Source organism: Rhamphochromis sp. 'chilingali' (assembly GCF_963969265.1).
Source record: "Rhamphochromis sp. 'chilingali' genome assembly, chromosome: 9".
In the NCBI taxonomy this organism is placed as follows: Eukaryota; Metazoa; Chordata; class Actinopteri; order Cichliformes; family Cichlidae; genus Rhamphochromis; species Rhamphochromis sp. 'chilingali'.
The window spans coordinates 18,923,892-18,946,844 of record NC_137936.1 but is presented as its reverse complement, the minus strand read 5'-3'; the positions used below and the strand labels follow the sequence as shown (position 1 = coordinate 18,946,844).

Sequence of the window (22,953 nt, the reverse complement as noted above, 5' to 3'; positions counted from 1 at the left end):
ATGATGCTTTACTGCTTTGACTACAAGTTGTCATCGAAAGATTCTGTGTAGAGGTCCATAAAGTGTTGGATGCATGTCACACTGAAAATCTTGTGTTCCCGAGGACCATTTTCAGCTGCTATTTAATTATTTAGCTTTTTCAGTTGTTATAATGCAAATGAAGTAACTGTGAATGATTCCTCACTGATAAAGGCTTAAGTCAAGTAATGATGAGGTCATGTATATATGATGATATACATGACCTCAAAGAGTTTGGGCTCCACTACTTCTAGTAACTTTTTGAATATTGCCAAAGCAGCCAAGAAAGTGTGTTTATGGGCTTTAGGGCTGCCACGATTTGTCGACTAGTCATGATTACGTCGACTATCAAAATCGTCGACGACTGATTTAATAGTCGACGCGTCGTTTGAAGCTTTGTAAGATCACAAAAGACGCAGGAATAAGTGGCAGGATTTAAGAGTGTAATAACGGACTGAAACAGAAGATGGCAGCATTTCATGTACAAGGATGTCAGCTACCGTTAAACCCCGAAGAAGAAGAAGAAGAAGAAGAAGAAGAAGCAGCTGTGTCCCAGAATTCATAGCGCGGCCCAGCGCAGTTTCCAACAATGGCGGCAGCTGGTTAGTTTTAATGTTACTCTTATTATTCTTTCTGGGTCAGAAAATAAACGTTTAACATATTTTCAGGCGAGAATGTAGCTGTGTAAACCTCAAATATCTGCTCAGTTTATCAGGACACCACATATTTTCAAAAGCGCTCCGACGTTTTCGGAGACATCTGTTACCCACTAGCTCGATAGCGAGCCGGGGGCTAGGCTCACTAGCGCCGTGAGAACACCGGACTCCCCGCAAATCGTTTTCAAACCCACCGCTGTCTTTCGCTACTCAGGTTAAATATATATGAGTCACTTAGATAACTTAAAATGTTATTGTTTGGCTTTTTTTTTTTTAGTGTTTTATTTGTTCCTGAGTAAATCAGTTTGTCTGAGATTAAAGTTATAGTTTTTACACAGCTGAATAAACGTCAAGCAGACAACTGATTATCAGAAGTATGAGATGCTCCAGAATATACTCCAGTGTCCTGTTATATTTTAGATAGCAAGGAGTTTATTAAACTTCACCGAAACAATCCGCAAATTTCATTAAAATTTAATAAACTATCATCTTGTCTTTATTTTTAGTTAGCACAGACCTTAAACACTTAAAGCTGTAAGCTAATGATAGTTATATAAGAGCAGATGCTGCTGGTGCAATAAGCTGTAGTTTTGCGTCCAATGGATGATGATCTGATTAGTCGACTAATCGCAAAAATAATCGGTGACTAGTCGACTATCAAAATAATCGTTTGTGGCAGCCCTAATGGGCTTATGAATCATGCTTTTATATTTGCACTGTAACTGTTGTGGCTTCTTTGCAGCACACAATGTTTCTTCTTTACTGAAAGTCATAAAATTCTCAGAAAGGAAAACATTTATTTATTTTCCAGTTTGCAGAGCAGTTGCTCATTTGAACAATTGAGGCCATTATTATTAGTATTATTTTAACCTTTAACAGCTCATGCCATCCATTACTGTACTGTAATGTCACATTTCTACTTACGATTCATAGGGTAAAAAAAAAAAGAGGGGAAAACCTTCAGTGATGAGCAAAGATCGATATCAGTGATTGCGAGTAAACTGTGGGAACGTGTGAGATTTTAGTGACTGAATGGTTGCCATTGCAGGATTATACACATCAGTGGAATAATTGCAGGAATGCAAACTGTTGCTGTTTTGGAAATTTGAACACTGATTTCTAGCCATGCTTCTCAGAAATGTTTTTGTTTGTGATTATTGCTAGTGGTGTTACCCCCATTGCTATAACCACACACAACCACATTATACTTCATATCTGATGCGCACAGTAGTCAAACAACAGGGGAAAGTATTTGTAAAATATTCAACACCTCTTCACTCAGTTTACTGTAAATAAGCGTGTCAGTGTGTGGCTCCCATGTGGAAGGCGTCACATCGTGTCTCGATATATAAAGTAATCCTTTGTAAAGGACATTAACCAAATCCATGCAGACGTGTTTACCTAATCCAGTCTCTTTCGTGCTGGAGTGTATGATATATATGACTTATGTGAGCAGTGCTGTGGATGAGCACACTGGTGGGGTAAACAGTGTAAAGTGTGTCACTGTTCTAAAGATCCCTGCTTCAGTCGGCACAAAGCTGGCCGTTTTGGGAGAGCCAAAGTGCTGCGTAGTGAATCAAATTCTGCTCAGCAGGAAGAATACTGTCATAATATGAGTATTGCTTTAAAATGTCACAAACGGTCAACTATATCTTCTGAGAAGCTGAAAAGAAGGAATATTGAGTCTGGCACAGTCGAGATGAGCATCCTCGCTCGTGCATCCAAGTCCTCTCCATCTTCATGAATAAATTATACATAATCTGAGTGAGAAACCTTCCGCACCATGCGTCATCCTTAAGTCTTCTTGTTACCAGCTGCACTGTGCTGAAATGCCTTCAGGAGGCAGGGAAATGCAGAGGCCTGAAGAGAGGCAGAAGTGGGAAACTAGGTCGAGAGACCTAAAAATGTTTCCTTCATTGCTGAGTCCCATCCACCTCATAGGAATATGTTTACACTGCGTTTGTTTGTACAGGATGTTTGATGTTGGAGGCCAGCGGTCAGAAAGGAAGAAGTGGATCCACTGCTTTGAGGGAGTCACAGCCATCATCTTCTGTGTAGCCATGAGTGCTTATGATCTGGTCCTAGCTGAGGATGAAGAGATGGTGAGTAAACACTTAGAAAACAGTTGCTGAACTTCACATTGGAGTCCAGTCCCAAGAAAATGAAAAGAACTGGAAGGAGGGCCGAGGTTTCAGTGAATTCATTTCCTTTGTGTGGTCTCGTAGTGTTCTCTAATAATCTCTTTATCTCCGCATTTGTGCCCGGCCCACCCAGAACCGGATGCATGAAAGCATGAAGCTCTTTGACTCAATCTGCAACAACAAGTGGTTCACAGAGACGTCCATCATCCTGTTCCTCAACAAGAAGGACCTGTTTCAGGAGAAGATTGCTCACAGCCCTTTGACCATCTGCTTCCCTGAGTACACTGGTATGTATGACTGCCTCAGTACAAACACAATCATAAACACATTTGTCATTGTGTTTATTCTTTATAGCAAGCCCAGTGATAACGTTGCAACTGTGTAGAATGATAAACACGAAAAACCTGTTTTGAGACTTGTTTTCACTTGCCAACCTGTATTTTTCATGAAATCATGAAACAAAATCTAGCCCCAGTTTGTATTTCTTGTGCATTATCAGTCAATTCATGTGTCAGAAATGAGCAACTTTTTAGAAAACAAAATCTGAAGGTGTTTTTACAACACTTTCCCAAAATCTTCTTTAAATCTTCTGGATGCAAATTATACTCCCCTCCTCCCCACTTGCTTTCCACTAAGCCAGAAATGAGCGTACTGTTTTGGCACAAGAAAGGTGCCCCCATTTTTAATGAAAATATGAAATTTAAAAGATTCACATCGGTACAGTGTAAGCAAATGCACTCCATGTGTCCTTCCTGCTGCGTGCTCTAATCAGGAAAATCCTTCACCTGAGAACTCTTTAGAAGCAGGCAGTAAACTCTCGTCTGCTACATGTGAGAAAGGAAAAGTGCAAACAACATTCCTCGGGGTCCTTAAGTAAAACGGGGGTTTCTTTGACTTAAATGTAACAGACTGCCCATGCATAAAGGTGCAAGTTGCAACTACGTGCACAACTACAATGCAGGATAAGGAAATAATAATACTTGATTTGTAGGAATTGCTGGAAAAGAGTTGATTTGGATGAGTGCCAAGTGAAACTGTCTCTGCCTATCAGCAAAAAGATTTGACTTCTTTTCCACACTGATTAAGCTCTCCTGAAACTTTTCTCAGGCCCCAACACGTACGAGGAGGCCCAGACTTACATCCAGACCAAATTTGAGGATCTGAACAAGAAGAAGGACACCAAGGAAATCTACACCCACTTCACCTGCGCCACTGACACCAAGAACGTGCAGTTTGTGTTTGATGCCGTCACCGATGTCATCATCAAGAACAACCTGAAGGACTGTGGCCTTTTCTGAAAATCAGTCTGAGAGTCGAGGTGAGTCAAAAGAAGAAAGGACTTGAAGTCACTAAGAGCCATGTGGATTCATAAACCAAAGTGACTGAGATATTTTTGTTTGTTTTCTGTGTTTCTGTTAGGATTACTTGAACCGCTCTGACCATAGCGATGGGGGATTATACACGGATCATGAATGACTGCACTGGCCAACCACGATTTATGCTTTGATCTGCTTTTTAAAAAGACACCTAAGAGACTGAAAACCCGACGAGCCTTGCAGATTTTCAACAATTGCTGATCCAGTTGCTCGTGTTATTAACTCTTTGGGCTATGACCACAAAAATCAACATCTATTTTATTGTTTTTCTTTATTTTCAATTACTAGAGGAGGGGAAATGTTTTCTTTTGCATATATATATATATGCATTCATTTTACTTTTAGAAATTCCAATGTGCAAATTATTAACCTTTTAATCACATGATGCTTATTTTTTAAGAGCTGAAGCACAGGCATGGACATAAAATATGATTCATAAAAAAGTGCTTTTGTTATAATGTTTACATCAGTTCATCATTCATAGCAAAAAGTATATATTCTGCATGACTCAACTTGGCAAATATTAGCTCTGTAATCCACACAAAGTATGTAACATTCCAACAAAAACAAAAAAAATAGGAAAAAAAATTAAAAAGCTAAAAAAGAAAAAATGGCTTCACCTGCTGGGGGGGAAATTGTGGCTCAATTCTAAACAATATTTAAAGTATGTGTGTACCTAACATTCTTTCACTTTTATAGTATCATTTCCATGTCTGTTGCAGTATATTTGTGCCTTGACTTCTGTTTACAACCATTTCTTAGAAATGCTTTCAGAACTGTTTGACCTACTGTGCTCTGCTGCCTAGAATCTCTGAGTAGTATTGTGATTGTTAATGAGAGACAAAAATCTAATTCCGTAAAGAGGTTAGTGTTTTTGGTAAATAATAAAATGCTTTAAAAATTCCTTTATGATTTAATTTAAATAAAAGTAGACATCACCAGACTCGGTATATTGGGGTTTCCTGTCTGTTGTGTTACATTAATATTGCTGCCAGTTCATGTTTCAGGTGATAACTGAATAAAATGTTCACTGAGAGCTTTGATACTATATTTTTTTGTAAATTTGTACAGATGATTCAAACAAAGGGTTGATGGTTTTACACCAGTAAAATAACCGAAGGGTTGTTTTTAATATCATGGCTAAGCAGGTTTTGATTAGATGGTTTCAGCCACGGAGGAAGAACTAAACTCCAGTAATACATATCTTTGTGTTCATCAATGTCAATTGGACACGGTAAAAGCAAAGAATGCTCCTGGCCTTAAATTCTCCACAGATGACTGACTTTAGCATTAGAGCAGCTGATCAAAAGCTGGCAAATGTAGTGAACTGTAACACAGCTACAGTACTGTGCAAAAGTCTTGAACCACCCCCCTTTGTTTTGCTTCCAAGGTGACTAATTTGTAATTTTTCTTTTTAGGTGCGCTTGATTAAATAGTTCTCCGGGCTTTGGGGCTTTCTGGAGGTCTTTCAAAGTTTTCATTTGCACATTTGGCTGTTTTTTGTTTGTTTGTTTTTTTCATTCCAGTCTTTGTCACTGACTAATTTTCAGAGGATTTTTTTTAACACCGACCAATGAATTATTCAAGCAGTAAATTCAAGGTATCAACCAGTGTTGTGTCTACACAGCCAGTGGTGTTGGGGATCTTGTCAAAATTGTGACGCAATTATGAACAGAGGAAAATGCCATCAGATTTTAACCCACTGTGCAATATCATCTGGAAAGTGTCGTACTGGGATTGGCTTCTTTTTTCAGCATGACAGTGATCCCACATCTGGTAAAAGATTACCTGGTTAGAAAATATGTGTAACTATTGGTTATGGATTGGCCTCCTCAGAGCCCGGACCTCAATTACTCTGAACCAGTGTGTGCTCGTCTTGACAAAGAACAGAACAAAAGCAGCCAACATCTAAAAAATAGCTTTGAATGTCCTTCAAGTAGCCTGCAAAACATTTCCTGAAGACTACTTACAGAAATTGCAAGAAAGCTTGACTAAGAGAGCTCAGGCTGTGTTGAAAAATAAACCAAAGAATGATTTTTAAGCTTGTTGGAAGATGAACTGATGTACTGTATTTATAGGTTTCTAATCACAAAAATCGCTGCACCCATTTCCCAAACAAAATACAAAGAAACGAGGGGTTACAGTACTTTTGCACAGTAATGTGTACAACAGTCAGTGTTGGTAAACATGCATCTGTTTGGCATAAGCTACTCCTTATATTAGACCAAAAAAGACTAAAGGAGTGCTGCATTAGCCCTTTAAAACCTGAACCATGAAATAATTGCCAGAAAGCCAGGAGTTTATGGAACAGTCTGACAAATTTGTTTAAAAAATTAATTACATTTTTATTGCCATGAGTTTTCATTTTTATCGTATTTGCTACATCTGCCTTTATTTAAAAAAAAAAAAAAAAAAAAAAAAGCTGAAAAATTTATTGTTCTATTAATTTAGATTTTTCAGGGGGAAAATCTCGCTGATGTCGTAGAAGTCTCAAAAACAAAAATCTGCGCGTCTCATATAAAACACTAGGCGTTCACGGGTTAAACACAAGTGTTAAAAAGTGTTTTGCTTGTGCTTGATGTTTCTTTTCATTTACAGGAGGAAGACTTCTTAATTTGAAAGTAAGAGACCTGCTATATACAGCTTTTTATTGCTTCAATAATGTCTTCTGTTTGATGCGAGAGGCATGCACGAATTTTAAAAACACTGAGACTGCCATCTGGTGGACACATGCATATAGAGATAATAGCTGATCAACAAATATTTACAGACTATTCAACTTTTTTGGTCAGTCTCTAACAAAACTATCACCACCAAAAGCATTTAACACTGTCAGGAAACAGAAAACGTCTCGTTGCAGCTGTTCTTGCTATATAGCATATATAGTACATTTCGATTGTAGCTTCTACAGGGGAAACTATAGAAGCAGATGAGACTGTTTTGGAGAAAAGGTTTACATTGTACTTTGCAGGTCTAGAGAAATATGTTGCGTCTTAAAAACCACACAGTCAGATGCTATTTATTGAAAACTGACTGCATAAACACTTCACCACTCAGATTTTTTGATTAGCAAATGGCAGCGGCAACGTTCAGTTTACCTGGACATGAAAATGCCTGGGATATTGTTATTGTTATTGATGAGCGTGATAAGGTGGGAATAGAAAACAGCAAAAAGTTCACATTAGCTTGTGGCATACTAATAATACAGTCTTACCAAAGCTGTGACTTCCTCCTGAAATGATCCTTCAGGAGGAAATTGTGACAAAGCTTGTTAGACTTTTTATGGCCTATAAAGCACATATATAATAATACTGACATTCATAATGCTATATTGCATATTTGCATTGCTGTAGGTTTAGTAAAGGAATCTATTATTGACAGGGGTGGTAATGTAAAAATGCTTGTTAGCTGCATGCAGAAAAATCCGCATGACCCTTTGGTACTCTTCAAGCCAGTTTCCCTTGCAAAGTATTTTCTCCAGAGGGCGCTCCAGTTCTGTTAATTGAAGACAGGGTGAAGTCTCAGGCACACAGTAGGTCCTTTAATCATCAGGTATGATGTCAAAGTCTCTGTGCAGTCACCAGTTATTTCAGTTTTATTTTAAGTGCTCATCCGTTGCAAATGCTCATATGCTACTTAATGTTGGATTGCTCCCCAACTGTCTGGATGAATCCGTCATTCAGATTTGCATAGACATCTATTCACGAAATGTAAACGGCAGGTGAGGTGTTAAATGACTGATCGGTGCATTTACATTTTGAATCTTTTGTTGTCACTCTGATCCAATGATTTACAACCAGCCAGCAGCAGGAAGAGAGATTTCCTTCCTCTTTGGGAATTATAAAGAACCACAAAATAACTGTGAACTTGTGGGCTGAACATTTATGATGGAAACAATGGCTGGGAAATTATTTGAACACGCACACACACACGCACATCACCAAATCTCGACTGATCTTGCCATCTTAGAGTTTGTTTTCTGGCTCTCTGACTTTTCTATGTCACACACAATAAGAGTATATATGAATCATCCTCACCCCATAAAGACCAAGAAAAGCTAACTTAACAGTGCATATTAGGCCATACAAGAATAAAATGAATGATTTTGTACCCAGAAGTGAAACAAGAAGTTCGTCTTAGCCTTTTTTAAAGAATAAAACTACACATTTCCTAAAGCTTGAAAAAAAAAACTGTATTGTGTGTTTGTGATGTTTTATATATGACTTTAGGCCATTTTAGCAGATGTTTTGATTATTTTTATATATAGCTTTCTGTTTTAATCTGCTAAGATCAACATCTGGTTAAATTAAGTGTCCCCCTGATCTTTGAACAACAACTTTAAGCACTTGCATGTAGCTCAGGTTTAAAATAAAAGAATTTGGAAAGCCTCCAGCAGGACCTAAAAGTGAATTAAAAGTTTATCTTGTGTGCCCTGACTCAGTTACTCAAGCAGCTTCCATAATGAACATAAATCCTAAAACATTTGAGATTTGAAATGACAGGAGAAAACTGAGCATAGGCAATGGGATGACTATAATGAAGATAATAAGCAGTTCATCTCTGGTCTGATTGGGGATAGTCAGATTTGCTTAAGTATCAGCTTGTACAATAAGTCAGTCCATTAGGTATTTAGGAGAGCAGCATTGCTCTGCCTGTGCAGAAAAATAATCACAGTTCCATTTAAAGCACAGTGCAGTTAATTACTTAATTCATCCTGTAAAGTGTATGGGATGTGTGGTGGACACAGAAGGACTCTTAAGGGGAACCACTGATAATGGGAGTCTTTTGAAGTCACTAATTTTGGGGGGAAACAAATAATTCCCATTGCTAAAAGCCTGGCGTTCTTTAAAATCTACAGGTTGCACTCAGATAGTAGCCTATAAAATGAACCATTTACAGTCTTGTGAGGATTAGATTGTCAGGACAATTCACTTTTTTCTGGATGGCAGATTCAGAGCCACACACGCACACAAACACAGGTAGATAGATTCATGCACAAAGCCAAGTTTTCGTATAAATCTAACTCTGGAACAGGTAAACTGGCTCCGTTATTCTGAGGCTTGCTGTGAGCACTAATCTGCACATGAACAGTGGGCCATCAGGATCATTCCCCAAAGACCAACAACTTAATGCATGCCTTAGCCCATTGGATTTGCATACGCATTATTTTGAATGGAAGGTGGGGTGCCAAATGACTGTTGTGGTGGTGGCATGCAGTTACATTTACACTCGGGCACTTACTTTGCTTCTGAATAAATGGATGAGAGTGCAATGAGCCACCAATTGAACAAGCACCACAAAAATTAGAAGTAATCTGAAAAAGAGCGCTAAGGTTTGGATTAAAACACTCATGTGGGAAAGAAAAAGGGGCTAGGAAAGGAAACACAGTGAAAAGTGTTTGATTACGTATAAATGCATCACAGGGGATATGAAGCAGTCAGTCAGTCGCAGTCAAAAAGAAAGAAAGTTGTTTTTTTTACCATCTGATAAGTTAGGGGTTTGCTCTGACAAAAAAACCAGAAGCTTCTTAAAACTTCTACTATTTGCAGTTTTGTTTAGTTTGTTTTTCTGAAGCCAGAAAGCGATTTTATGATCGCATTTTCAACAAAATAAGTGAATTAAAATGAAGTAAAAGCTGAATTATTATTATTATTTCTGGGAGCGATAGAAAGAAAGACTTTTCATATCTCTCATAATCTCATAACATCATTTATAAATGCTACAGGCCCACTAAAGTAATCTCTAGGTCTGGGTTAAATCTTCCCAGGTCTTTGCGTTCAAACATTACACGACAACGGTGTTTTATGATGAAGGGTATGTTTAAAAAAATCTGAATTGAGTTGTGGGGGTGCTATTCTACAGAAGTATCTTTTTTTCTCTCCTGCTGTTTTGCAAATGAGCTCTGCGGGCATCCTGCGCCCTGATTGGCTCATTCAGACACGAGTGGTTGTAACTGGCTGCAGAGCGCGGAGCTGTAAAAGGAGGCCAAGGGGGCTGAAATTTTCACTCAGCATATCAAGCGACTGGAGCCGAAAGGGCTGACTCCTTACTGGGGACACTAAATCCCGCGACTGCTTTGAACGAATCGGGACAATTTTCTCTTAATGGGACGAAGCTGTCACGTTCAAGGTAAGCGCTGTGTAGCCTAAACTCTTGTTATTATATACTTTCATGAAGTGTTATTTATTAGTTATGAGGGGTTTCATGTCTGTGGGGCGCTGCATTAAATCCACTCCATCATTTTCTTTCTTGCAGATATAAAGTTTTACAGATGAAAGGAAAAGAGATGGTAAGTTTGCTTTATATTAATTTTATTATAAAAGTGTAAACCCCGAAACCATTGTAGTATATTCTGAATAGGCTAGTAGAGTCAGTCTTTCCACGCGTGGAACATGTTAAATCGTGGGTTTTGCACATAGCATTGGTTTCCCCTAACAATGATAAGAGTTCATTCTGTCCTCACATAAAAACAAGGTGAAGTTTAACTGTTTACCAGACATTCACTGTTTTCATCAACTGGGACGTTGCTTGATTTCCGTGATAGAACATGTTGTCCGATACTTCATATAGGCTACCTGCTGATAATCCTCCTGTGCACGTTCCTTACTTCCTTACGTTTTGTGCAGCAGCTTGCAGAGTTATGATAAAAAGCAAAATGGGGGCAGAAGGTCTTGCAACAGGGTCAAATTCTGCAGTAGACTAGGAGATGAGAGGTCATAGAGGTTCAGAGGTTACTGTATTGACAAGAATCCTGCAATTACCTTGCAGTTGTGGTGGCGGGTATTGGACTGTGTCAGGTTTCCTCCTGTACTGCTTATCCTTTCATAGGATTATGAATTAAAGTGGGTTTAAAAAAAGGAGACCCCACTTTTCCTTTTTTGCTACTCCATCACCTCTTGTTTAAGTTTGAGTGAGCCACCAGTGTCCACTGGCTGATTCTGACCAATCCGCTCCTTGAGTCAGAGAGGAAGCAGGAGTATTACCCTGGTAAAATTAATATGCAGGCATGTTGCACCCTTAAAGAGACAGGACCCCTGTAGCTAAGCCGAAATCACCTTTTTGTGTGCAGATCGCTTCACTTTGGGCAGGACGTCTTTTTCTCTCTCTGGAATAACATTTGTCTGGGTTGTCAGTTGAATCATTTCTGAGTCAATGAAATTAGGGCGTTCACTCTAGTTGTTGGTGTGGTTCAGTGAATTAACGGACAAACATATAGCCTTTGTTTTTGAAATTGGCTTCTTGAAGAACTGCACTCTTTGAACAGCAGGTCAGCTGACCTTAAAGATTACAATAGGAAAAGATGTTCTTTCATAGGCTGAAATGTACTCCAAGCAAGTTTGAACATGTCCCAAAAGTAGTCCCTGTTCCTACCTTTACCCAGCACTCCATTTAAAAAGGATTAATGATTATCAGTCATCTTCTTTTGTTAGCTTTATTCATGCTCCATATCATATGACTTATTGCCAACTTCTTAACACTCTTTGTCTTTTCTTTGCAGCTTTGCCTAAGTGACTCCGGTGACTGCCTACGGGAGCAGATGCAGTATATGATGAGGTCACTGCAAGATTTAAAACAACCTTGGAAAAGCTGCCCTGCAGCCAGGCGCCCCCTTGCTCCCATCAGCGCTCAACTCCCAGCCTTAGTCCAACACTCGGCACTGGCACGCGCTTGTCAGCAGCGAGCTTTGCAACGGGAGCAACGCGCACGCCTGCGGATGTCTGATGCCAGCACAGCCAGTACCTACGACTCTGCCTGCTGCCTGGCGAGTCCTCTGGAAGAGGATGAGGACGACTCCAGCAGCCGGTTTGGGTTCAGGCTGAGCACGGCCTCTCCCAGCAGTCACAAGAGTCTGGAGTTTGATTCAGGCTACTCCGAGGCCTCGTGGCAGGATGATGGAGTATATCTGAGGAGGACCAGGAATGTGCGGGTGTCATCTTCAGCCTGCATGCGCACACAAAGATTGCCAAGCGGACGTATTCGCCCCAAATCCACCTCCGACGTTTGTCTGGAGACATGGACATCATTTGAGGCCAGTGACCCAGAGGACTGGACAAACTCTTTATTGACCAGAGGGCGCAACCGCCAACCTCTGGTTTTAGGTGACAACAGCTTTGCAGATCTCATACAGAACTGGATGGACTTGCCAGAATGTCCAGAGCCTACCAACCTGAAGCCAACTTCAAGGCCTAGGCTGGGAAAAGCCTTCTTCGTCAATATGAGGAGGAAACTAGTTGGACTGTCTAAGAGTGTGGAGGACAAAGTGAGGATGAGATCCACTGAATCTCAGATTAACAGAACTGACAATGCTGCAAAACGTCTGTCCTGTCCGGTTGTGGCAGCACAGTCCAAAGTTCCGTTTTTCCACCAGTCGCACGCGTGCATTAATGAGCTTGATGCGGACTTCTACCGCTTTGCAGCTCTCATGAAGTCAGGCAGCCGGCAGCCTATAATCTGCAAAAATATTATCAGCTACATCTGACATCCATTTTCGTGTGGAGCCATTTACAGACTGAACAATCCTCAGAGTCACTTTATTTTTATATGACTGTTATATGCTGAAAATAAAGAAGTTATAAAAACCCAAACTCTACCTGCTCTTATGTATACCTTTCATTGGTTATTTTAAATTCCCAGAGACATTTGGAACACATTCTGCCATCATTATCTCAGTTTCCTTACACTGATAATAAATCTCCACAGTCTGGTCGGTTAAAGGACGCTTTAAGCGTCCTCTCCTATAAAGCAAATGAATGTGGTTTCATTTATTTTCATTAGAAATGGGCACATGAGATGGTGGTTGTAGATGGATGGTTCAGTGTAACTGGGGTATAATAAAAAAAAAAAGATAAATTGATAGCGTGTAGGAAGCGCAGAGCTATAGTCATTCCAGTACTTTGTTAGATACCATGGGACTCATGTTCTTACTCAACAAAAAGTTGAATCCATTAGAGAGGCTTTAACCAGGACAACAAAGTTATTTACAGGCCAGAATCAGAGGCTGTATCAACAGAGTGCTGTGTTCCCAATGAGGTAATTCCCCATGTGTCTGCAGTAAAAGGTGAGAGGAGGCGAAGCAGCTGGCTGCAGATGGTGCACACATTTATTCTCTTTGCTTTATGAAGAACGTCTCGCTAATAGCTCCCTGCCTCATTTAACCTGGGCTCTGCTCTTACTGTGGTCCAGCCTTACAGGTGGTACCAACTCATCCACACACTTTACTTAATGGTATACTTAATCTTGTGCTCACCAAGCAAAGGGAGAAAAATGCTGAGTGGCATATGCACCAAGATAAGCTAACAATCACTTCACCTTTGCCTTTACAAATTCACTTTGCTCATCAATTCAGAGGAGAAACTACACCAGACCATATAAAGATAAAGAATTTTCCCCCAATGGGATTTCCCATGCTCTCTGCTGCAGCCAGACTCACCAATCATGCCTGATATCAAGGACAGGGGAGGAGAGGAGAGAAAGATGGCTCTAACTGGGCGCTGTTTGTCTTGGCCTGTTTATCAAGGTCTCCTGATGGAATGTCACTGGGGGCTTACTGCTGAGCACTCACTGGGGATAAAATGAGCTCTTATCATGAAGCAGTTACAATATTCACATGATAGTTTCTAAAAGGCAGCTAAACAGAGCGTCTTTGTGAAGAGAATCTCAGCAAATCGTCTGGGTGTGCTCTTTTTCTCTGGTTCTTCCTTGAGCTCATTATATTTAAGGCGCATGTTAGTTTCCAGTGGGAATGAGAGAAAAGGACACAAGAAACAATGAATCCAACACATTAATCACCTCAATGGCATTTTGCCTACTGAACATATCCCACTACATGCAGTAGATGTGAAAGCAGGAGCATCTTTTATAGCTATTTACAGGCCAGAACCAGTTTCAGCAGATGGCTGCCCGAGCCTGATTCTTTCACACGTTTCTTCCTGTTAAACAGAGAGTTTTTCTTTCCCGCTGTTGCTAAGGGCTTGTTCATAGGGGGTCGTTTAAATGTTGGGGTTTTCTCTGTATTAGTGTAGGATCTTTACCGATCTTTACCGATGTAGCTAAGAACTATGTGTCATTACCCATCCAGCTGATTCCACTGCCTCCTTCTGAAAGCACGTAAAGGCTTTAGAGGAGCACGTTCACTGGGCACAGAGGTGAGGTTGCTTAAGGAGTAGAAGGTCCTTTTAAAATGACTCCAGTTTCAACAGAATGGCTGCCACCCACATTCTGCTTAGAGCAAGTTCAACTCTGTTACTAACAGTTGTCGTAAACAACATTCATGAACTTGGCACATGAGATGATCTGAGGCAGATCTGTTGAAGCATCGCACGCTTACAGGGTGGCCCAGTCTAACAGAGTGGACACAAAACATATTTCCTGCTAATTAAAAGTTTAGCTGGGAATTTTAGTCCTGGTCCTCACCGGGAGCTTCGGTGCCAGCATGAAATCATGTTCACGAATGTAATCATGTAATTATCACGTTAGTAAATAAAAGGAGTAGATGGATGAGGTGACAAAATTTGCCAAACTCCTCAGCCGTGTAATTTTTTTGTGTTGCCATACACACAAGCTCATGTGAGCGCTAAAATCTACATTGTAACCAGACAATTTTGTTTTTCAGCACGGTTTGCTCTTTTAGTCTTTCTGTGCTCTCAGGGGTGGAAGTTTCTACTGCTGATGCTGGCTGGTCTGTAGGGCCAGTAATTAAACTTCTGACCATCAAATTGCAGGTAAAATCTTTGAAAGGTTACTGGCCATTTAGTGCTTGTCCTGGGCGTAGGCAGGATTATGAAAACAGTAGCTGTCCAGTAACAAGACGTAGAACAAGTAGAGTCAGTAGGGCTTCTCAGTTTCCTGTAGCACCAGTGACTATTGTTTTCTGAAAATACAACAAAGGGAAAAATCTAGCAACGTACAATTTCTTTCATTTTCTTTTTAGTTCTGTTGAAGAAGAATTTTTCTAGTAATTTACTTTTCAGATAGTTTAGAACAGAGAGTTGGTGTTTTTACCTTGTACATCAAACTCCTGTTGACAGTTATGTAGATCCAAGTGAATCAGTGTTACTTGGAAATAGGAAAATTAAATAGCATAATCTGGCAATTTATTTCCATTTTACAGTGGGTAAACCCCCAGGTAACCACTATACCCTTGGAGTGGATCAGGAAACTTGTGTTCATGGCATCAAAATGCTGGGATATCGGATGACAGTAATATATATGACATTAATAAAACTAATGTTGATGATTTACACTGGATTCTGAAGGAATTCCAAAGGACTGACTCACTGAGCTGTTTGGGCTACCAACAGTTTCTGGATTCCATGTTTCAGAGAAACAGAAAGTGCAACATCACTGATTCCTTTAGGGGAAAAAACTTTAACTGTCTTAACTTAACTCATCAGGACTGGGACAGGAAGTCTATCTATCTATAGCTCAGTAGGTAAAGTGGTCGCCCCATGATCGGAAGGTCGGCGGTTCGAATCCACTTAACGGCTACCCTGAGGTACCCCTGAGCAAGGTACCGTCCCTACACACTGCTCCCCGGGCGCCTGCTTAGTGGGCTGCCCACTGCTTCACTGAGTGAATGGGTCAAATGCAGAGAAAAACAAGTAATTTCCCCATGGGGATCAATAAAGTATCCATCATTATTATTATTATCTATCTATCTATCTGTCTGTCTGTCTGTCTGTCTGTCGACTTGATATAGGTAATTGAAATATATATACATATATTCAGTCTAATTTCAAGTCCATGAGAACTTTTTCATCCTTTTGGTGTGTACAAACTGCATTTAGGAGTCACACAGCTGCTTTTCACAATTATAAACTGGTGTCTTAAGTTCGTGGGAATCATAACAGTTGAGATGACATGGTCTAAATATCCCAGGAGGCTTTGCATTGGTTCTCATAGCCAAATAGGGCCCCTTAGGTCAGACCCTACTTCCTCTGTTCAGTACAACACATGCCTTTGCAAGTAATCCAATGCCACTGTGTAAGAAATGCCTCATTAGGAGCTAAATTGCCACACTACTCTGTGCTTATATCTGATGGTTTAATGTTTTATCTGTAGCAGGTCAGCTTGTTTTTTGTGTGTTCCTACATGAGGCAAATATCCATCTGTATTAAACCTGTGCCAACACAAGTTTTCTCACATTTTTCCCACATAATTTCTGTGAATTTATGAATGAATTCTTGATTGCAGGAGATCAGTAAAAACAGTCCATCCATGCTATTTCTCAATTTCAGCAATATTATGAAGGATTACTCTGGGCTGTTTTGCTGTTTTTAAGGCTTGAATAAACACAAGCACCATCTCTGGAATGTGGTGGCATTTTTTTTATTTTTGCATTCTATTCTTACCTTGAAGTTGCACTACGTGTGAGCACAGACCTGCCTGAGCTTGTGTAACGTTGTGTCCTATTCACCCACGTTTGGCACAGGTACAAGATAATGGGCCACTACAGAGCCTGTTCCATGCATATTTGCAAAGCAGAGCAGAGCCTTGGTGCCTGCCAACGTGATGTCTCCGCAGTCTGACATGGAAAAACACCACCGAAGAGGATGGAAAAAACATTAGCTTCTCTGGAGACTATTAATGGGTTTTTTAATTTTTCGCAGAACCTCACGTTTCAGCACTCCCACACAGCAGCAATTTCCCTTTCATTAAGACGGGGCCCACAGGGTCCAAAATTGCCTTTTCTAATGTCCACTTGGAAAATGTATTTGGTTTAAGACAGTGGGGCAGAAACACGTATGGTTTGTGTGTGTGTTTATATTTCTAAATAGAGGCTGGTGCTCTCTATAGATCTACAGTACAATGGAAACGGTTTTAACACGCTACCAGTAAATAACACAAAGGAGACTCTCCAAAGCATGTAGACGACGCCAAAGCCACACATTCTCAACATTCTTTCACGCTTTTGCTTTTGGAGGATGTAAGTGTGAGAGCGACTCTGGGCATTCAGAGTCCATTCACGGCCACATGACCAGTCGGGGCATTAACTCTAACATCACAGCTAAGTCAAACTTTCACTGCCAAACACAAGTATTCACACTCACACACACACAAACATTGTCACACAGTTTACCTTTGATAAAACAGGAACAGAAGGCTACAGGCAAGAAACCAGCATCCCTGCTGGAGAGCTCAGCTGAACCCAGAAACCAGAAACCACAAAGAAGACGCTCTATTTTTTGCAAAGAAAACAGTTTTTTGGATTTCTCTGCTTGAAATAACTACTGCAAACCTGTATGGAAAAACACACACTATAACCCTGATTTATGTTGTATAGCCACACATATATATACATGTATGGTCAAAAGATTTTTTATTGATCCCTGCTGGGAAATCCAGTCAGTGCATTTAATTAATGTTGAGCATTCGGAGCAGTAAGCAGCCACATGCATTGGGCAACTTCAGCTAAAAGCCAGTGCCTTGGTCAGAGACATGAAGGAGAATTACACCAACCATACAGCACCGTCTTCTAATCTTAGGGGATGATTTAACTCAGACTAATCTACATGTAGTCTTGTGTGGGTCATAACTTAAAGTGTTGTCGTGTGACTGACATACAAAGAAGAGTGAAGAAATAGGATCTCCATCTTGCCCAACTACTGCAGACACAGGATGCAACATTGCCGCAAGCAGCGAGGAAGGGCTGGCTTGTGGTCAGATAAACTTTAAGAGTGTAGAGAGACAAGAAGAAGCAATGGAAGAAACATTCATCCTGCACTTATGAAGAAGAAAGAGAAGGCAAGGAGCAAAATGCTAATGAGGAGTTAAATACAGGAATAAATGAGAGTTTTGTCAAGCAAGCTGCAATGAAAAGCCCAGCTATGGAAGCAAGAAGTGTCTGGATGTGAGAAAAGTAATTAGGATGCGAGCCCGATCAGACAATCGGTCATTCTGTTGAGCAGGAAACTGGGGTCAGAAGAGCGACCTTGATAAGTTGTCTTCCTGTGGCGCTCCACAGCATGGTCTCGCCACTAACTGTCCCTCTACAGCTCTGGATTGAAAACCCTCATTGGATGGTTGCACAATGGAGTCCTTCTCCAGTCTTAAGATGTGCTACACTGATGAGACAAACAGAAAGCAGACATTGTGTGGTCTCAAAGATCTCTCAGTCTCCCGCTTCCTCCCACTCTTCTTAGTTTTCTTCCTCTGACATTTTTACTTCCTGCTGACATCCTCCGACTCATCCTCATTCTTCGATTCTCCATTCAGAATTCACTTTTAATCGAAATAAAATTTGCCGTCACCCCCCCCCCCCCTCCCTCACCCCAGCCCCCTGCAGGTATTTGTTAGTAAGATGTGATATTTGTTTGTGCGGACTGTGCATCGTTGTTCGGCTGAACCAGTTGGTCATGGCTGATTTGCTCTCATACTGTTTTGGTTATGGATAATTTGTTATGATGGCTGAACTTATTTAGTGACCTCTTGTCCTGATATATGCCAGAGCAGGCCGAGTGTAAATAGAAATGTTGAGAAAAATGAGAGAAAATGTCCGGGGGGTGGGTTCACACAGTCACACACAAGTAGTGATCGTGGCACTTCACGGGCTGTTTGTTTACATTTTCAAAGATTTATTTCTAATACGATGGAGTAAAGATACACTGTGGATGACTGAACGCTAACCCCACTGTTAACCTCATTTTGAAAGAATCTGGCCATCTTGGACCACTTTAACCAACATGGGCTCCATCCATTAAAAACAGATGCTGATGCATTCAAGGAGCTTCGCCGGTTTCCTTTGAAACTGCTCCACCACTCTCTGTAAGACCATAGGTGAGGTAGATGGCATTTTACAGAAGTTGACAAAGGCCACTCAGATAACAGCTTTACATAACTCAAACTCAAATCATGTGTCATAGAGGATCAGCTGGATTGAACGGGGGTATAAGTGTGCGTCATCATGTGGTTGTTGAGCGTCAGACTCTACAGTAATACAATCATGTGAGAGACCAGATGCCTACCTTTTAGATGTAGTAAATAATACAAAACATTGTTCAAGGTTCATAGAAGCAAAGCTAATTTTCTTGCACATCCTATTTGCAACCTCTATTTATGTTATATATATAAAATATTTCCTCTTTTTAAAGGGGATAGTTTGACATTTTGTAATATATATAGTTCACTTTTTTACCACAATGATTGATACAACTTTTCTGTCTATCAATTGCAGGTAAATCTACCGTCCTTGAGTCCTTGAGTAATAACACTGACTGACAGCAGTGTTCACATTACCCTATGGAGCTGCATGGAAGAACGCAGATGTTCCACATTGTTGAAAATTAAATTGTCTTTAATCAGCCAGACTTCAAAATCCATGAGATGTCTGATTGATCCCATGTGAGAACAGTGCTGATAACTGTCCCTGGAATTCAAGTGTGCAGTGGAACTACTCTTGCAGACCAGAGTCATGCTGTATTTTAATATATATATATTTTTGATCTTTAACATTGTTTTTGCACTTCTCCCTTTCACTTGTCAACCAATAAGTATTTGAGCTACGCTTGGTCGAGCTGGGTGCTGTTGGGTTTTTGAAGGACTACATGGGAGCATGTTTGCGTTGGTTGAAAACCCCTCTCCGCAGGCTCTCTGTAGGCAATTACCTATGCAAACAGACAAAGCTCTGTTACCTTAAAACAAGCATTACCATGAAAGTGTTTGAGGACTGTCCACTCCAGGAACTGCACTTTTTGGCAAGCTACCTATCAGCACCATTACAGTTTAAAAAATTATATCTCTATCCTTTATCTATATAGAAACAAAAGTTTCCACACCACATTATGATAGCTGATGACTGTTGACAGCAGCTTCAGAATTTTTAGTAAGTAAATTTAAAAAAGAGACTTCTATGTTTCGCATAAGTATGGTAGAACCCATAAAGCTCGCTAACCTGATTCTACATTTGCAGATAATGTATTTTAGGCAGCTTTACATTCAGAAAGCTAGGTCGTTAGCTAGCACATGACTGTTTAGTAAATTCGTTATAATGTCATAGCTATATTTGAAAAGTAAAATCCCCTGTCTGGCGGAGCAGCGCGTTCTCCTTGTGGCCCCTGTGTCAACACAGGCCAGAGGAGGTGGGCTACTGCAGCAGATGGCTGCCCGCCGCACCTGGACTACTGTTGATTTTAAACAAAGCTGTCAGTCCTAATGCGGACCGCGTGACTGGGTGAACGCTTCAGTACGACTGATGGAGTCAAATATTAAACTCAGAGCCCCCCACAGCCCACAAGAATCTCTCACATCTCTCTCCCACTCAGCTGATACCTACATCCTGTTCATTTACATGTATTTGGCACTCATCACTGTAAAGCTACATTTGTTCTCAAGCTATTTTCCTTTGGCCTTAAACTTCAATGGTTGACTGTTATTATCATTTAATGTGTATTCATTTGATAAACCCATCTACATTGTATGATTTCACATTAAAAACCAGACTCAGTTTTTGACTTTCCACCTTTATGTGAACCCATCTCCGCTGCTACAGAATAACAAATGTTTAAAGTTTTTCTTTCTTTGCCTTTTCACTGATTTTCAGTCCAGTCCTTGCACCTAACCATCTTTAGAGGGATTGTTTTTCTTGTTTGTTAAGTCTCTTAACACTGACCTATGAATCATTTAGGCATAAAAAAGGGCGCCTAACTCCAGGGATGAACCTGTGTTGTTGTCTACACACAACAGACAACTGAGCAACTTTCAAGCTCATTAGAATGAGTTGTTTTATGGCTTATACAGTGCATTTCCGTGTTTTGCTTGCACGTTTTAAACCAATCAATCTCTTCAATCTCCTCTTTCTCTCCTTACCTGGAAACCACGAGGAAAAGCGAGGTAGCTGAAGACGTTTGCACATTGCTGTACATTTGTCAACAACAACCACTGTCACGGTTTAATAACCAGAATTTCAAGCTGTGGCTGTCTTTGCCTTAGAATTTAGACGGGATCGGTTAGTTGAGTCAACGGTGTACAAAAAAAACCAAGACAGGTTAGGTGACACGTTATGAAAGAACTTTAACAGTTTAGTTTGTGTGGAGTTACTCAAAAGAATGATCACTTTCATTTTTACCCAGCTTTAGTTTGTAAATGGACTGCAAAGAGGGATCAATTACATAAACCAGATACTTTAATGAGAGTCACATTTTGATGAAAGAAGACAGTAGCACATAGTCATGGGGTAACCTCTGCAGGCTAATTTGATGGAGAAATTAACCCGGTCGGGATAGACTATCATATGATCACAACCTCGAGTACAGTCCAACACAATCCTCACATCATGAGAATGTAATATGTGCTTTATTGAGTTTACCCAGAAATGTCTGGTGACAAATTTGTCAATTATAATATGGTGCCAAAGCAGGTCATTGCTCAGCACTAGGAAATTAAGTTGTAATATTCAGCCGCCATTCAATTTTTAGCGGGAAGAAAAAACAGGTGTTGCCTGTAAAATCAGAAATATTCTGGATATCCAAAGACCTAAAGGCCTCTCAACCAACCGCCACTGCAGATCAGCCTTGAAGCAACTTTCTGTCCCTCCTTTACCTGTTGCCACTCCCTTTGTCGCTTAGAAAGGATGTGAACGGCAGGATTTGGATGATGAGTCAGGAAATGGGATGGATCACTGTTACACGCAAGCGAGTGCAATATGGGAACTCTCGAGAGCTCCTTCGACCGGCTAAACCAGCCCAGTAGTAGAAGGAAAAAACAAGCTGGATGGAACTTGGGAAAAACTTACCAGCATTCGTCACATGAAAAGTTTGATGGACTGGAGTAGGTGAACATCCGCGTTCTCCTGCCAATAATCCTGTTTCTGTCCCTGTAGTGACATTCTAGTGAAATTCCTCAGAAAAGCCTCAACTGGCTCACCTTGAACTTTTGCTTTATGCTTTTAATTTCCTCCTGACTTATGTAGTTTGATGCTTTTGCTGTTGTTGTTGTTGTTTAACCTTTCTTGGGTATAAAAACCAAAAAATTAACCCCACCAACATTTCTCTCAGCTAAAGTTGTCCCTTTAACTTTAGTGCTAATCACAGAGTTGCTGGTACGCTAACGAGTGCTTGTCAGCAACAGTTGTAATAATTTTCTGGCTAAAGTTTAAATAATACATTTACAGAGATGGAAAATTACCTGAAACTCATTGATTCATAACTGATCAAATGCTACTTTGTTTACAATACATATGATCACTCTGAAGTGTCTTTGTGCTTTTCAGTTCTGCTTTGTGTTCATAGGTAAACACTAGATAAAAGATGATATGTGTGTCCTCATTGAGAAAGGGGATTTAATGTAACTTAAGTAATGAGTAGTGTAATGAATTACATTCGCCGGCAAGTAATTAAGAAATATATTGCATACCTTTTAAGAAAACTAGCAATTAATGTGTTATACATTACTTTTTTTGTGTTAAACAACCAGTATTACGGGCTACCCTCAGTTCTTGTAATGACTTTTGTAACAAAGTGAAACCAGAGGTTATACAGACACATGGCAACACTTTTGTGAGTCTATAAGCTGTTGTCCCTTTGGAGGACAGAGTCTATCTCTATAGCCTGTGGCTCCCCATATAAAAACACACCAAAGCAGCACCTAACAGTAACCCTAATCCTAATCAAAGCTTAAACTGGGCACTAATTTAACTCAAAACCATGTCTAAAACCTACAACCTGCCTTAGAGTAGATGCGATGAAGTGAGAGGTGGCCAGATGTCCTCACTTTCCCCAAATGCCCTCACTGTGCTGGTGAAAAGCTCAAAATGGCCCTCATACAATT

General features: G+C 40.3%; 2 protein-coding genes across 2 annotated transcripts in view; both read left to right on the top strand.

Annotated features, from left to right (window-relative positions):
• Positions 1-5,141, top strand: part of LOC308402715 (guanine nucleotide-binding protein G(i) subunit alpha-2-like) — a 65,737-nt gene extending 60,596 nt beyond the window's left edge. Inside the window, exons 6-9 of the mRNA XM_080891770.1 lie at positions 2,647-2,776; positions 2,949-3,102; positions 3,923-4,133; positions 4,235-5,141. Of these exons, the coding sequence (XP_080747896.1) occupies positions 2,647-2,776; positions 2,949-3,102; positions 3,923-4,113 (475 nt within the window). The 3' untranslated portion in view covers positions 4,114-4,133; positions 4,235-5,141. The remainder of the gene's footprint in view (positions 1-2,646; positions 2,777-2,948; positions 3,103-3,922; positions 4,134-4,234) is intronic.
• A 5,023-nt stretch (positions 5,142-10,164) lies between these two features.
• On the top strand, positions 10,165-12,735 carry LOC308402520 (PAK4-inhibitor inka2-like). The gene is made up of 3 exons (XM_080891429.1): positions 10,165-10,320; positions 10,447-10,480; positions 11,690-12,735. The coding sequence occupies exons 2-3, from the start codon at positions 10,463-10,465 to the stop codon at positions 12,668-12,670; spliced, it is 999 nt and encodes a 332-aa protein (XP_080747555.1). The 5' UTR covers positions 10,165-10,320; positions 10,447-10,462; the 3' UTR covers positions 12,671-12,735.
• Positions 12,736-22,953: the final 10,218 nt, after the last annotated feature.